Raw genomic sequence first — 14,016 nt, forward strand, 5'->3', positions numbered from 1 at the left:
AAAACATGGCGGATTGTCAAAACTTTGCATAAAGTAAAAGTCAACAGTCTCTGAGTGAGTGCCCTGCACTCACTGTGTCTGACACCTAGCACCTGGTCTTCATGATAACTATTGTGGCTATTTCGAAGCTTTCTGCCTTACTTCCTATGCCTTGGGTGCATTCCTGAGAGTAAATTTTCCTGAATAATTGACATTTCAGGGTGTCTCAGATGCTGTTGCCAGTCAAGGGCGAAGCTGGAGCTGCAGATGCCAGCCAGTGGGACAGGCTTTCCTTCTCACTGAGAAATCCAAGCCACCCGTTTCCTTCTTTCCCCAGGGGAAGGCCGCTCTGCCCACCCCGCCCTCTCTGCCCCTGCAGCGGCTCCTGGCTGGTCCCAGGTGAGTCCTGTCCACACAGCTCACCCTCCCTCGCTGCGATCACAGACCCACGCCATCAACACTGCCACTCCCAACGAGCCTGCCCCCCCGCTGGGCCCTGCCACCCGACTCGGGCACCTAGAGACACAAAGCTGCCTCTGCATCTGTCCTTTGGCCCAACCAGCCCATCAGCTGGGCTCACCACAGCGGAAGCTCACTGTTTCCCTGCATCAATGCACGGCTCTGTTCCACGGGCACGTGGTGGAGCCCGCCTGCAGCCTGCCTGCGAGCCCCCATTCATGCACCCTTCCGAGGCAGCCACCCTTCAAGATCTCCCCTTCCCTCCACCCCACCCCCTCCCCTAAATACACAACAGAAGACTATATAGTGGGAGGTGTTTTTTTCCCTTTCTCTCCAGGAATAAAAGGTTAGCTTTCCTTCCTTTCTGTTGCCCTATCCTCGGTCTAAATTTGGCAGATGGAAAAGAGAGTGGAAGCAGTTAAACGGACCCGGTTTGTGACCCGGAGCACACTCCTAGGGCCAGAAGTGCCCTCAGTTGCTCTTTCTGTTGCCATGGTTTTAGGGGGGAGCAACTAAAACCCCTAATGCCCACCCCAAACTCCTGTTGGGCAATGATTCATGCACAGACTTGGGCGAGGCCTTAAAGATCATCTTATCCAATTCCCTTCATTTAAAGAGGGGGACACCAAGGCCCCAAACAGGTAAAGGAGGCTACCCAGGCCATACAGTCAGCTTGCTGGGGTGGGGGTGGGGGTTGGCTACAGGGCATGGAACTCAGGCGCAATGAGGAAGACGAGCCTCTTACCGTCATCCAAGTAGGTCTGGTCCAAGTTCTGCTCCTGTTTGATCGTCACGCCCGCGGGTAACACTTCCTTTTGGTCACTGACCGGGGGTCCGTTTTTGGCGGCTCTTTGGCTGGGGGCGTTCTGCTGCTGGATGACGGTGGGGTAGGAGCCAGGGCTCAGCCTCTGACCCTGACTGACAGGGGGCGGGCCGGGCCTGGCGGGGCCAGGCGCGAAGTTCTCGCAGTACACGATGTGCTGGAACTCCTGGTGGCTCCCGCAGCGCAGCGGCTGGTTGGTGGGCGAGTAGTGGATGACGGGCGAGGCCTGCTGGTTGGCCGGGCCGGAGTGCAGCAGCGCCGCGCCCTGGCCCTGCGAGCCGGCGTGCACCAGCACGGAGCGGTGGGCGTCCGCCAGCGCCAGCGGGCTGGCCATGAGGGCGGGCTGCTGGTAGCCCAGCAGCCCGGGGCTCAGGCTCTTGCTCCGCTGGTAGAGGACGGCCGCCGGGTTCTGCTGCTGGTAGCGCGCGTCGGGGGATGAGAGCCCCGAGCGGAACTGCTGGCAGGGAGCCATGGTGGCCACGAGGCAGGAGGGGGGCTCCGCCACCATCGGGTGCTGCGCGTAGTACGGCTGGCTCCCCAGGCCCCCGTGGGCGGGGCTGCAGATCAAGGCGGGGTCGTACTCATCAGTGGGCTCCGTCTTGATGGCTGGGACTGCGAGAAGAGAAGAGCACACCGGGCGGACCTCTTTTAGCGCCGCCGGGGGGCATGGAGGATGGGCAGACGGCGGTAGGAGCACAGCCTTGGGAGGCCAGACGGCCGGGATCAGAGATCTGGGCTCGGGCAAGAGGCTCCCCCTGTGCCACTGTCTTAGGTTAGAAGTTTGACCTTGGGTGATGGCCTTGAACTATAGGTCTTTCCGACGGCAGAAAGTGGCTGGGGGGTTGCCGTCAGCCCTGGGACATGTGCTGTCTTTTCCCCCAGGGGGAGAGCTCCGACAAAAGCTTGATGTAAAATTATGCCTCCACCTCCTGCCTCTGCCCTGGCAGCTCCCATCCCTTCCCTGCCTGCCGTCCTTCATCACACTCAGCATCCTCTGAAATGTCTGTGCACTCCATGTGCTCAGTTATATCTCAACCTGCCCCTCCCCCACTAGAATGTGGGCTCCTCCAAGAGAGGATTCTTCTTCTTGGTCTTTTTTGTTCAATGCTGGGACCCCGGCACCCTGAACAGTTGTTACTGGTTAGTTGTTAAGTTGTGTCCGACTCTTTGGCAACCCCCTGGACTGTAGCCCGCTGGGCTCCTCTGTCCGTGGGATTTCCCAGGCAATGCTTGGGTTGCCATTTCCTTCTCCAGGGGACCTTCCCCACCCAGGAATCGAAGCTGGGTCTTCTGGATTGCAGGCAGATTCTTTACTGTGTGAGCCACAAGGGAAGCCCACCCTAAACAGTACCTGGCACTGAGTGGGCACTCAGGTATTTTCTTGACAAAGGAATGAATGAAACATGGCTCTCGCTGCCCGTCTTGGGACTGCAGTGCTTGGTGGGAATGAGGCCTCCTGGCCTGGTGATCCATTCAGTAACTGTTTATCCACCAAGTGACCACCTACTGTGGGGTCCCTAAGGAGCTGGCTTTTAGGGCATATTCACTTTCTGCCTCTATTGTGATCAAATCTACGACAGAGAGAGGAGTCATCAACCTTGCCGTCTTCCAGTAAACAAGCCTACGTGTGCCCCATTCTTATTCTGCCCTTGCAAAGGAAAATACTAATAACAGTAGCTAATGTCGTTGATGTAGACGGTCCCAAGCACTTTACACACATTGGATTTCTACAGCTCTCATAAGGAAGGTGCCATCTGACAGAGGAGGAAGCTGAGGCTGAAACAGGGTGAGTCACTTGCCCAAAGCCGCCCAGCAGATCACAGGCGTCCTCACCCGCACACACAGCCGCCTCTTCACGCCCAAGGGGCCTCCAGAGAGAACTCCTTACCTGGATGGTAGGTAAAGTGCTGAGGCTGGCTTCGTTTTCTTTTCCCGTTGATGACGTAAAAGTTCACCTTCACCGAAGTCCGAATGTGCTTGTTCCGATACTCCGGAATCTCAACAAAAAGCATGTTCTGAAAGAAAGTTGTCAGTAATTTAACTGCAACCGCAAGTAAATTCCTATCCAAGGTCCTAAGCACAGTGAGCCAGCCCATCTAAAAGGATGGTGGGCAGGGACATGCTGGGGGTGTGGGATTAACAGACGCACAGTACTCTGTATAACAAATAGGATTTGCTCTATAGCACAGGGAACTGTATTCAATCTCTTGCAATAATCTATAACAGAAAAGAATTTTAAAAATATGGATATATATGTATACACGTACATAACCGAATCACTCTGCTGTGCACCCAAAACCAACATACTGCGAACCAACTATAGTTCAATAAAAATAAAAAGACTCATGACATTTCCTGCAGGCTTACAGGCAAAATTCTAATTAAAGGGAACTTGACTTTTCAGCTGCAGCAAAGAGGACTTACTACTTACTCTATCAAAGTATATTAAGATGTCACTGTTATAAATCAGAGGGTCTGATGCTCAGGAAACATGTAATTCACTCGTCAAGTCAATGCCCACTAAATGCCTATTTGGTCCAAAGCACTGGGATGTTGATGAAGGAAGGAGAAAAAAGAGGGAAAGAGAACACAAGGGTTGGAGGTGGACAGGACAGGTCATCCGGTCAGCGCGTGTGGGTGCTTACAGGCTGGCTCTTGTCTTTATCCACCGTGGCCTCCATCTCCCAAATTTGCTGCCCATCTGGAAAAATTTAGAAATGACAGACTTTGAAGGCATTCTTAGCAACCGAAGATTTAAGACAAAAACTCACCAACTTATACTGATCTTGGCTTCTAGGTTAGGTCATTTCAGTCAGTGCACCTGTGTGTGTACACTAGGTATGCACGTATGTATATACACGTATTTTTATTTCTATAAACACATATTTCTTTTTGCAAAGAGAAGGCACATGGACAATGGAAAACTGGGCAACGCTACAAAACCAGGGAAAAAATAGAAATTGTCCATCATCCCAAAACCATTATCTTTTTTCTCTATATTTAAATATCTACATCTTTCTTTAAAATACAAAGATTGTTATACGCTTTACTTTATAATAAGCTTTGTTCAACCAAAGGCTATTTCCAAAATGCTCTGCATATGCCAAGACTGTCGCAGGGGCCCCATTACAGACCCACGGCTGTCCCAGACATGACTTCTCCATCGTCTGAGAACACAGGTGGCTCGCATATTCTGTCCTCAGAGGTTTAAACAATGTCCTGGCTCGTGAGGCCTTGGAGAGGGAGGGAACACAGGCGCCCACCCTCCACCTTTTAGTCAACAGACAGCCTGGCTCTCACGTGACCCGTCACAACAGGCATGGAGAGGTTTCAGTGGTAAACCCTCCTTCCCTGAAGCAGGGCTCTGGCTCCCCAGTTTGGGGCCAACAAGTTGGGCCAAACAAAACTCTGCATTTGCAAATAATAGATTTCTTTTGTTGACCACCTACATTGGCCAGTGGGCAGTTTGGGGCTAAAACAAATCATTTCCACAAGTGTTTCCAGGGTGTTTTGTGGAGCACTGGCTCTGAAGAATATTAAATGGGTTTATGAGAAAGGAAAGCAAGCTCTACCAGCTAGTAAGCATTTGGCAAAAGCAGAGTCAGGCAAGTGAATTTCTTCACTGCAGGACTGCTCAGAGCCTTTAATCTGCTCAGGTATAGCATTACCTCTCCAAGGTGGGCTGGGTATGTATTGTGTCCCGACATTTGGCCAAAGGACGACCCCCACCCCCTTTGCAAGCATGGTGATTAGCAGCTTCTGTGATAGGTCAGATTTGAACCATGTCGTCTTGGACCAGCAGGTTTACCCAAAGAAACTGAGTTTCCAGGCATTATTTCAACTTGTAGAGGACATATTTCCCAACATAATAAGTAATAAAAAGTCGTGATTGCCACCAAAGCTGATGCAATCGAGATGACCTGCAGGAAGAACAAGCACTAAGCCGGTTGGAGCCGTCTCCAACAAGTCAGCCTGCGTGTCCTGGCCTTGCAGTTCCTGAAATGACGAGGGGAGACACAGGTTTACGCCCAAAGGGAAGAGATCTCTGCGGAGGGGAGCAAGTTAAGAGTTGCCACTGCCTCACCAACACCCACCACATGGCAGGTGTCTAGTAAACATTTCATGTCTGAATGTACAAAAGTGTCAGCAGCTCCAAAGGCTGCTGACAGGAGCAGGGGAAAAACCAGGAGCTGACATCAGCCGCTGCTCAAAAGGAAGCAAGGGAGAACAGATGGACAGATGTCAAGGAATCTGAAGTCAAGTCATCGAGACAGGGTACGTCCGGTGTGTGAAACCCCGGATAGAGCTCTTCTGAGAAAATCCTCACTTTTTAAAATCAAAGACAGGTCACAGGTCATTGAAGAGACATGTGTCCGCCCCTCAGAAGGCAGTTTGAGCTAAGCACAGGTCCTCATCAAAAACCACATCCCCACTAGCTGCAGTGTGAGCTATGTCAGAAGATCAAGTAACAAATTAATCCAAGAAAGGGATGATGCTGATGTCTGGTGCCTCGCTCTCCTCCTCAGCCTCTCACTGGCTGAACTGAGCTCTTCCATCACGTAGCTGCAGATTCCCGAGCCCATGCAGCCCCTCCGCCAAGTTAATGGAGGGTAGGTGGGTATTGGCGGTGGCTTGGCCTTCAAGACTCAGCTGAAGTCCCCTGTTTTGGACCCAGTTTATCCCCTCTGGGTACCCTCACCATCACCTGTCCTACAGGACACCCTCAGGGGCCATGACTTCATTTCATGCCTCAGGATTCAGTCATTTGTTGACATGATCAGAGTTTATTACATCACTGCAGTAAGTAACAGTTATAATCTAAGTGGTGGCTGAAGCAGCAAAGTGCTTCTTCAAGGAAAACAGAGGTCTGTGGGATGGAAACAACCCAAGTGACCATCAGTGGATAAAGGGAAAAACAAAATGTGCTCTATACATACAGTATGAATGTGAGACTTGGACCATAAAGAAAGCTGGAGGATGAGACGGTTGGGTGGCAGCACCAAATCAGTGGACATGAGTTTGAGCAAGCTCCGGGAGTTGGTGATGGACAGGGAGGCCTGGCGTGTTGCAGTCCGTGGGGTGGCAAAGAATTGATGCTTTTGAACTGTGGTGTTGGAGAAGACTCTTGAGAGTTCCTGGGATGGCAAGGAGATCCAACCAGTCCATCCTAAAGGAAATCAGTCCTGAATATTCATTGGGAGGACTGATGCTGAAGCTGAAGCTCCAATACTTTGGCCACCTGATGCGAAGAGCTGACTCACTGCAAAAGACCCTGATGCTGGCAAAGACTGAAGGGAGCAGGAGAAGGGGGCGATGGAGGATGAGATGGTTGGGTGGCAGCACTGAATCAGTGGACATGAGTTTGAGCAAGCTCCGGGAGTTGGTGATGGACAGGGAGGCCTGGCGTGTTGCAGTCCGTGGGGTGGCAACGAGTCAGACATGACTGAGTGACTGAACTGAACTGATACATACAGTGGAATATTATTTAGCCTTAAAGGGGGAGCAAACTTTGATATGTGCTATAAGCACAGACCTTAAAAACATTATTAAATACACCAGGCACAGAAGGACAAAGATGGTTTGATCCCACTCATATGAGGCACACAGAATAGGGCAATTCATAGAGACAGAAAAGGGGCTGCCAATTCCCAGGGGCTGGGGGAGGAGGGAGGTGTCATTTAACAGGCACAGATCTCCTGTTCCAGAAACGGGAAATGTCCTGAAAACAGCGCTGTTACACAGCACTGTGGCTGCACCTCCATACTTCTGAACGACACGCCTGCACACGGTTAGAACAACCAGTGTTATGCTGTGTGTGGTTTGTATAGTCAGTCCTGCCTGACTCTTTGAGACCCCGTGCACTGTGGCATGCCAGGCTCCTCTGTCCATGGGATTCTCTAGGCAAGAATATTGGAACGGGTTGCCATTCCCTTCTCCAGGCGATCTTTCCGACCCAGGGATGAAACCGGGTTTCTCCCGCTCTGCAGGCAGGTTCTTTACGGTCTGAGCCACCTGGAAGCCCAGCGTACACTTTACCACAGCTCTCTCTGTTTTTTAAAGCAAACTGGCCTACAGAATGGCTTAGTGACTTTTTAACTAGCTACTGCCATTTCAAGATGAAATTTCACCTAAAAAAACGAAGATTTTGCTCTTGAAAAAATAATTCCGACAGGTGGCACGGTGCCTGATTTTTCTTTCCTTTCAAATATGGGTCTTTCCACCATTATTTCCATTTTTTTAAGGCCCCAAAGGCAGTTTTAGACATTTGGCCTGGCTGCCTGAATGGAGGGCGGGGACACGCTCCCAGAGAGCAGGGCCACACCGCCGACTTGTTCTCTGCTTTCTCCCGGGACGACATGTCTGGCGCTTAATAGATGCTCCACAAACACAGGTGGACTAAATGCACAAACTGACCTCAGGATTCCCCGGCACTCAGCCCATTGCCAGAGCTCAGGAAACGGCCGGCTACTGGCTACTCTGCAAAAAGACCCCACGAAGCAAAATCACCGCCTGTCTGTGAAGAGTCCTTTGAGGGAACTGACTGCAGGAGCCTGGCATTACAGGTGCAGACAAGGAGTCAAACTCAACCCGAGCCACTCAGCCCGAGTTCTAGATAATTCTAGGTAATCCACTCCGGGTTGCTACCCTAGGTCTGGGACTCGGAAAACCTGCCCAGAACAGAAGAGGCTCGAGAAGACCAAGTCTGCTTCTACTGCTCTGGGCTGAGATGAAATAAAGGACTTCGGTCTCTCGAGCAGATGTCGGGCAAACTTCCCCTGTCCTAAATTAAGAGGGGCTGGCAGCCAGCACAAAATAGGCTCTTCCAAGTCTTTACTCAGAGGCTAAAAGAGCCAGCTCCTTCGGGCAAAGAGGTTGGGTCTACAGAAGCCTCAGCAAGACTCTGTAAGAGAAACAATGGGGTGGGAAGCACACGGCTCAAGAAATATCCCAGCCTTTGCTCTAACTTGGCGCCGCTGCCAGGAGAACACTCGGCCCCGTGGCCAGTGGGTCTGTGGGTGGATGGTCCCGTGGAGCTCTTGCAGGCAGCTCTTGAACCCCCTGATGGAGCAGCGCATCCGGAAGCAGCAAGCAGGCCGGGCTGGAGTCTCCGCAGTCAGCCTCGTGTCAACGGTGGGCTCACGTCAGCACCCCCTCAGAAAGGAGCACACTCCCAGAAGAAGGGAAGCAAGCCCGTCCTCACTGGGGCCCGTGAGCGTGCCACTGGGCTCCAAGTGAACCGGGAGGAAATCAAAGTGTCAGTTTGGGTTAGGAAACGGCTTGTGATGCTTCCCAGGCCTGGCTCTGCTTTTTAAAATTAGCTCCCTTCTCCATGAAGATGGCTGAAGTCATTTGGGTCTGCTCTTTACGATTGCTTAACTAGCAGAAAAACTCACGCTCCCTGGATGCAAGGGCTTAATGAGCCGAGCAGATGCGGGGTTGGGGGGGGGCAGTCAGGAATGGCCCCTTAGGATTTCATCCACCCAGAATGGTACCACTGGGCTCCTCAGGTGGCTCAGTGGTAAAGATCTGCCTGCCAACGCAGGAGACGCAAGTTCGATCCCTAGGTCGGGAAGATCCCCTGGAGAAGGAAATGGCAACACACTCCAGTATTCTTGCTGGGAAATCCCATGGACGGAGGAGCCTGGGAGGACTACAGTCCTCAGGGTCGCAGAGTCAGCCACGACTGAGTGGACTGAACAACAGAAATGGTGCCACTGCCCTCGATGGGTCTCCTGAGAGCTGGCAAGGAAGAGCCTGATTCCTACACCTCCCGTCTTTCCTTCCGCCTCCCCACATCCTTGGTAGGCCTACCCCACCTGCCGTGTCCCCATCTGCACAACTGCAGGGACGGCTCCATCACCCCGCCTCCACCCCGAGCTCATTCTCCGTGCAGATTGCCAAAGCAATCTTAAAAATGTAAATTTGATCAGGACATCTCCCTGCTTAAAAGCCTCCAACAGCTACTCGCTTCTGGAAGGAAATGCAAACTCCTCGCCACATCCACACGGCCCAGCCTGACCTGGCCCCTGCCCCCCATGACCTCTCCAGGCTTGACTGGTGTCGCACTCGCCTTCGCCTGCACCAGCCGCCTGGGTCTGGTTTCAGTTCCCCAAACACCCCAGGCTCAGCCCCACGCTGGGACCCTGGCCCGGGGCAGTTCCTCTTGCCTGGACACTCTTCCGAGCACCCATCTGGCTCCCTCCTTCCCGCCTTTAGGGCTCCGTGCAAAGGCATGTCCTCAGGGAAGCCCTCTCTGACTACACAGCCCATGCTTGCCAGATATAAGAAACAAAATACAGACTGTGGAGTTAAATGTGAATCTCAGCAAGCAAGGAATACTTTTTAAACTACCGGTATGTCCCAAGCTCTGTGCCACTGCGTGGGACACACTCATACTAAGAAATCTGGATTCAGGTTAGCATCCTGTATTTTTCTCTTAACCTCCAGACCCTTTGGTCTTGCTCCTAGGACCGGTTCCCCTGTCCTCACAGCACTCATCCGATCTCAAAGTGACCTCCTTGTAGGCAAGTTTGAAACTATCCATGCCCTGAGGGCAGGGATCTCCTTGGTCATATGCCCCCAGGGCCTGGCACAGAACCTGTGCACACTAGGTTTCTAATAAGTATCTAGGGAGCAGCCACGGAAATCCCGGGGGCTGCGTGCCTGGAGGAGCGAGGCCAGAAGAGCATCAGCACGTCATCTGCATAGACGCCAGACTTCAGCTCAGCTTTCATCCCAGCCCAGGGGCACCTCTCCTCAGCGATGGGCCGTCATCCCGAGGTGTCCTCCACCAGCCCACACAGTCACTCAGGGAGCCAGGAAGTTGGGGTGTGGGGCCCAGCCTTCCTCTGACGTGTGCTGTCAACTCAAGGAAGTCTGCCCACCCCCCTCGGTGAGCTGGCTTCCCATCTGTGAGAGGGGGTAGGCGGCGGGACGTTCCTCAGTTTCCCTCCATCGCATCGGGCATGACAGCAGGGTCTGATGGCTGGGAGCTGAGAGGAGGGGAAAGGCTTGCCTGTGCCAGGAAGGACCCTTCTCCCAGACAAGAAACCAACCTGGGCCTTACTCGTTCAGGTAAGTAAATCGAGCTCTCAGAGGACACGTGGACAGTCGGCTGACGTCTTCTGGGCGCCTACCATGGCCCAGCACTTTCAGACCCTTGAGCTCCTTTTACGGCCCAAGTACCACCAAACCCCCTTTTACAGATGGGGAAACCAAGTCCCAAAGCACAAAAGATGAGGTCTATCCAGGCTTCAAGCCAAATCTGCCGGACGATCCAAAATTCAGCCTGCTTACCCTTAAACACATAGCACTCCTACTGTTTTTAAAAGTATGCAACCAAAACTGTAGGAAAAAAAATAACGCAAGAGGGTGTCAAACAGTTCGTTGATAAAAGATATGATTTTCTCGACGGGGGTGGAAATTCCATCCTGCTAATTGCAAATTACAGAAAGTCTGTTGGCGCCAAGAACAATTCCTGATGGTGAAAACACCAGGGCCCATGTTAATCAGAAAACTCATGTCCTCTTTTTAAGACACTGAAATACCAGGATCCTTTTTCAAAGTCTGTTCTTGCATACAAGAGGACTGGAGTTCAGGCAAACAGCCCTCTGAAAAGAAGACCATCTTCTCTATCTCTGGGGGTGGGGGTGGGCTCCTGAGCTGCGATCTGACTTCTGTTGTTGGGGGAACGCTCAAAGCCCCAGCCAGCTGTGTATAAGTGGTGGGCTCTGGCCCAAGGGACCTGTGACACCGCGGACGTGAGTCACCAAGGGCAAAGGTCTACAGAGCCTTAGTCATGGTCAAGCCCAGCTTGAAGGCTGACCTTTCCCAGAGGCAAGTCCAAGGCAGAGAGACTTCCAGACCAAGTCAATTGTTTCAGAAGACACCAGATGCGGTGAAGCCAAACCCATGGAGAAAAACAGGTGGGAAGAGGAGGTGTCTTCTCTAAGTGAGTTCCAATGTTTCCAGGGGACGAATCCACGGAAAAGTACTTAATTTAGCAAAAAATTTTTATTTTAAGCATATGCATTTATATTTATTAAACAAAGCTCAAAATACAACCTTTGGGAACCTCCAAGTCATAAAATGACTCACATTAGGATGTGATGACTCAGTGGGAAAGAGGGAATTCCAATTCCACCACCCACGCCTTCTTTCTAAAAAATCAATTTGCCCTCTCAACAGGTGATAGGAGCCTCTGCCATCAGACTGGTCCAAGAAACCATCCAGCAAAACAAAACACAAGTTCTCTTCAAACAATTTAAGTTTCAAAGCTGAGTAATCCGACACAGGCACATTTCCAACCTACGCCCCCGCGGGACACAGAGGGCCAGGGAGCTACTTGGCTGGAGCCAGGGGGAGCGGGGGGGTGCTGAATTAAGAAAGATTTACCAGCTGAAAAATTCCAAAACCCTGTGTCATGTGGAGGAACCTTCCAAAACATTGGATCCCACCCAGGCGCGCCGAGTCGCTCGGAGCCATGGCAACCCCGTTTCCGCTGCCACATCACTTTTATTTTTGTGTCCTTAGATTTTTTCCTGTTTTGCAATGTTTTGCTGGGACCCCCGACTCCGCCTGAGGCCTGGGTGGCCGGGGGCCAGGGTTACCAGCTGAAGTCAGGAACAGCCTGGACTTCCCAGGGTGAACTTTGCCTGCAGAGGTTCCACATTTCTTAAATTTCAGAGAATATAGAAAGGCTTTTCAGCAATTACTGAAAATGGTCAATGGGAAAGCTCCGGATCGTTCTGTGTGGCTCCTCTTTGTTCTCTTGGATGTGACTTGCGAGATCCCTCTAGGGTTGATGATAAATGTTCCCCAAGATTCCAGCTCTGTCACCAGCTGGGAGCTGACTTGGGGCCCATGGCTTGACCTCTGTGAGCCTCAGTGACCTCATCTGTAAGATGGGAGTAATGCTGCCTGCCTCTCCAGGCTGGTGTGACGATTAAATACATTCACTCAGCAATATGTATAAACACCTGCTTAGCAACTAAACCACCACCACAAGCACCTACTAAGTGCCAAGGTCGTTCCAGATGCTGCAGACACAGCAGCAAACGCCACGTTCCAGCCCTCAAGGAACTCTATATGTGAGACTAGATAATAAATGAGCAAAAAAAAAAAAAAAAATAGACAAGATCTCTCCAGTAGATAGGACTTCCCTGGTGGTCCGGGGGCTAGGACCCCTGCAGTGCCGACGAAGAGTTCAATCCCTGGTCGGGGAACTAGATCCCACACGCTGTAAATAAGGATCTCAGATGCCACATCAAAGGTTAAAGATCTCATAAGACCTGGTGCAGCCAAAATATTAATAAATAAACGGTTTTTTAAAAAAGGTGATTCTCATAGACCTAAGAACTTCAGAGGAGGCAGGGAAGGGCAAGGGGGGGAGGTCAAGCACCTTCGGAGCCGATGTCAAGGAGGGCACCTTAAGGACGTCACCTCTGAGTCAAGCTTTGTAGAAATGGGGTGATGCAGCCACCAGGAAACAGCAAAAGCAAAGCTCCTCTGATGGAAAGGAGAGTGGGCTGTCTGACGACAGAGTGAAGACAATATAGCTAAGGCCCCAGGAGCAAGAGGGCAAGTCCAAAGGGCCGAAATTGGGGAGATGGGCCAGGGCCAGCTCGCGCGGGCCCCTAGAAGTCCTGCAAATCATTAAAAATAGTAATAAAAACAATATAATAATCATTATTATTACTGCTGCTATAAATAAGATGCCACTTTCCAAAACACCGAGCTTTTCTAACTTAAGAAACACCACGCTCCCCTTCTCCTACTGTTTTTCCACCATCCTCCAATTTGTCATCCTGCTGGAGTGGAAACTGCCAATTCCATTTCAGTCGACAGCTATAAAAAGCACACTGGAGCTGGTGGTGCCGATGACCCAACGTGGGGGCTAAGATTAGCCCAGGAGGCTGTCACCTTTCCTTAATGTGAGAACCAGCTGGGGTTCCCCTTCCTTGGAAAACTTCAACTGTTCCACTCCGCCCCACCCCGCAGCAGCCCGGCCGGCCAAACTGTCCATGGAGATGGGAACGGGGAGCCGTTTTGGAAAAAAGAAGTTGAGCAACAGGGATTCCCCCTGCAGAAGGCGGTCCCGGGCTGGACAGCAAGTGCTTGGGGTCAAAAGAGCAGGAGTGGCTCCCTGCGAATACAAGGGCACCCCCCCACAACCTGTCGGAGCCTCTGGGGGCCAGACATCCCTCCAGGGAAGCCCTCCACTCCTCAGGGCCCGGGGGCACCTTGCACACCCCAGCCTGTCTGCTGGCATCGGTCCAGGGACCGCATCCACCCCGGAGTCTTTTTGATCAGACATGGGACAGTCCTAAAGGACCCTCCTGCCCTCAGTGACCCACTGCAGACTTCAAGAGGCTGTCTCACCACAAAACAGTTCAAGTCAGTGTCTCAGAGCAGCTAAAGGACCTTCAGGCAGGCTTACCTGGTTCTGACCTTTTTCAGAGTAGAACAGCTAATGACCAAGCAAGACTAGCTAATGATCAGGCTTCCTAGGGGCCAGCCCAGCACTGCCATTCACCAGCTGTGTGATCTTTACCAGTTATTTAACCTCTCTGTGCTCGGTTTCTCAGCAAAAAAGGGGAAAAAAAAAAAAGAATAGTAGCTATCTTCTAGAGCTGTCATGAGGAATCAGATTGTTAATATTAATACCTACCAAGGGCTCCAAATAAGGCCTGGCACCTAGTTTATTATTACTCGTTCTTGTTTTTCAGTGTCTCCTGGTTCCATGAGATAAAATC

At 51.7% G+C, this 14,016-nt stretch overlaps 1 protein-coding gene across 4 annotated transcripts in view; it reads right to left on the reverse strand.

Annotated features, from left to right (window-relative positions):
• NFATC2 (nuclear factor of activated T cells 2) overlaps positions 1 to 14,016 on the reverse strand; it is a 160,489-nt gene that overhangs the window by 44,578 nt on the left and 101,895 nt on the right. For all 4 annotated transcript variants that reach the window (XM_061437973.1, XM_061437974.1, XM_061437972.1 and 1 more), the window contains exons 7-9: positions 3,907 to 3,962; positions 3,150 to 3,276; positions 1,184 to 1,873 (exon numbers count right to left, since the gene is read on the reverse strand). In XM_061437973.1, coding sequence (XP_061293957.1) covers positions 1,184 to 1,873; positions 3,150 to 3,276; positions 3,907 to 3,962 — 873 coding nt within the window. The remainder of the gene's footprint in view (positions 1 to 1,183; positions 1,874 to 3,149; positions 3,277 to 3,906; positions 3,963 to 14,016) is intronic.

Source organism: Bos javanicus, chromosome 13, assembly GCF_032452875.1.
Source record: "Bos javanicus breed banteng chromosome 13, ARS-OSU_banteng_1.0, whole genome shotgun sequence".
NCBI lineage: Eukaryota > Metazoa > Chordata > Mammalia > Artiodactyla > Bovidae > Bos > Bos javanicus.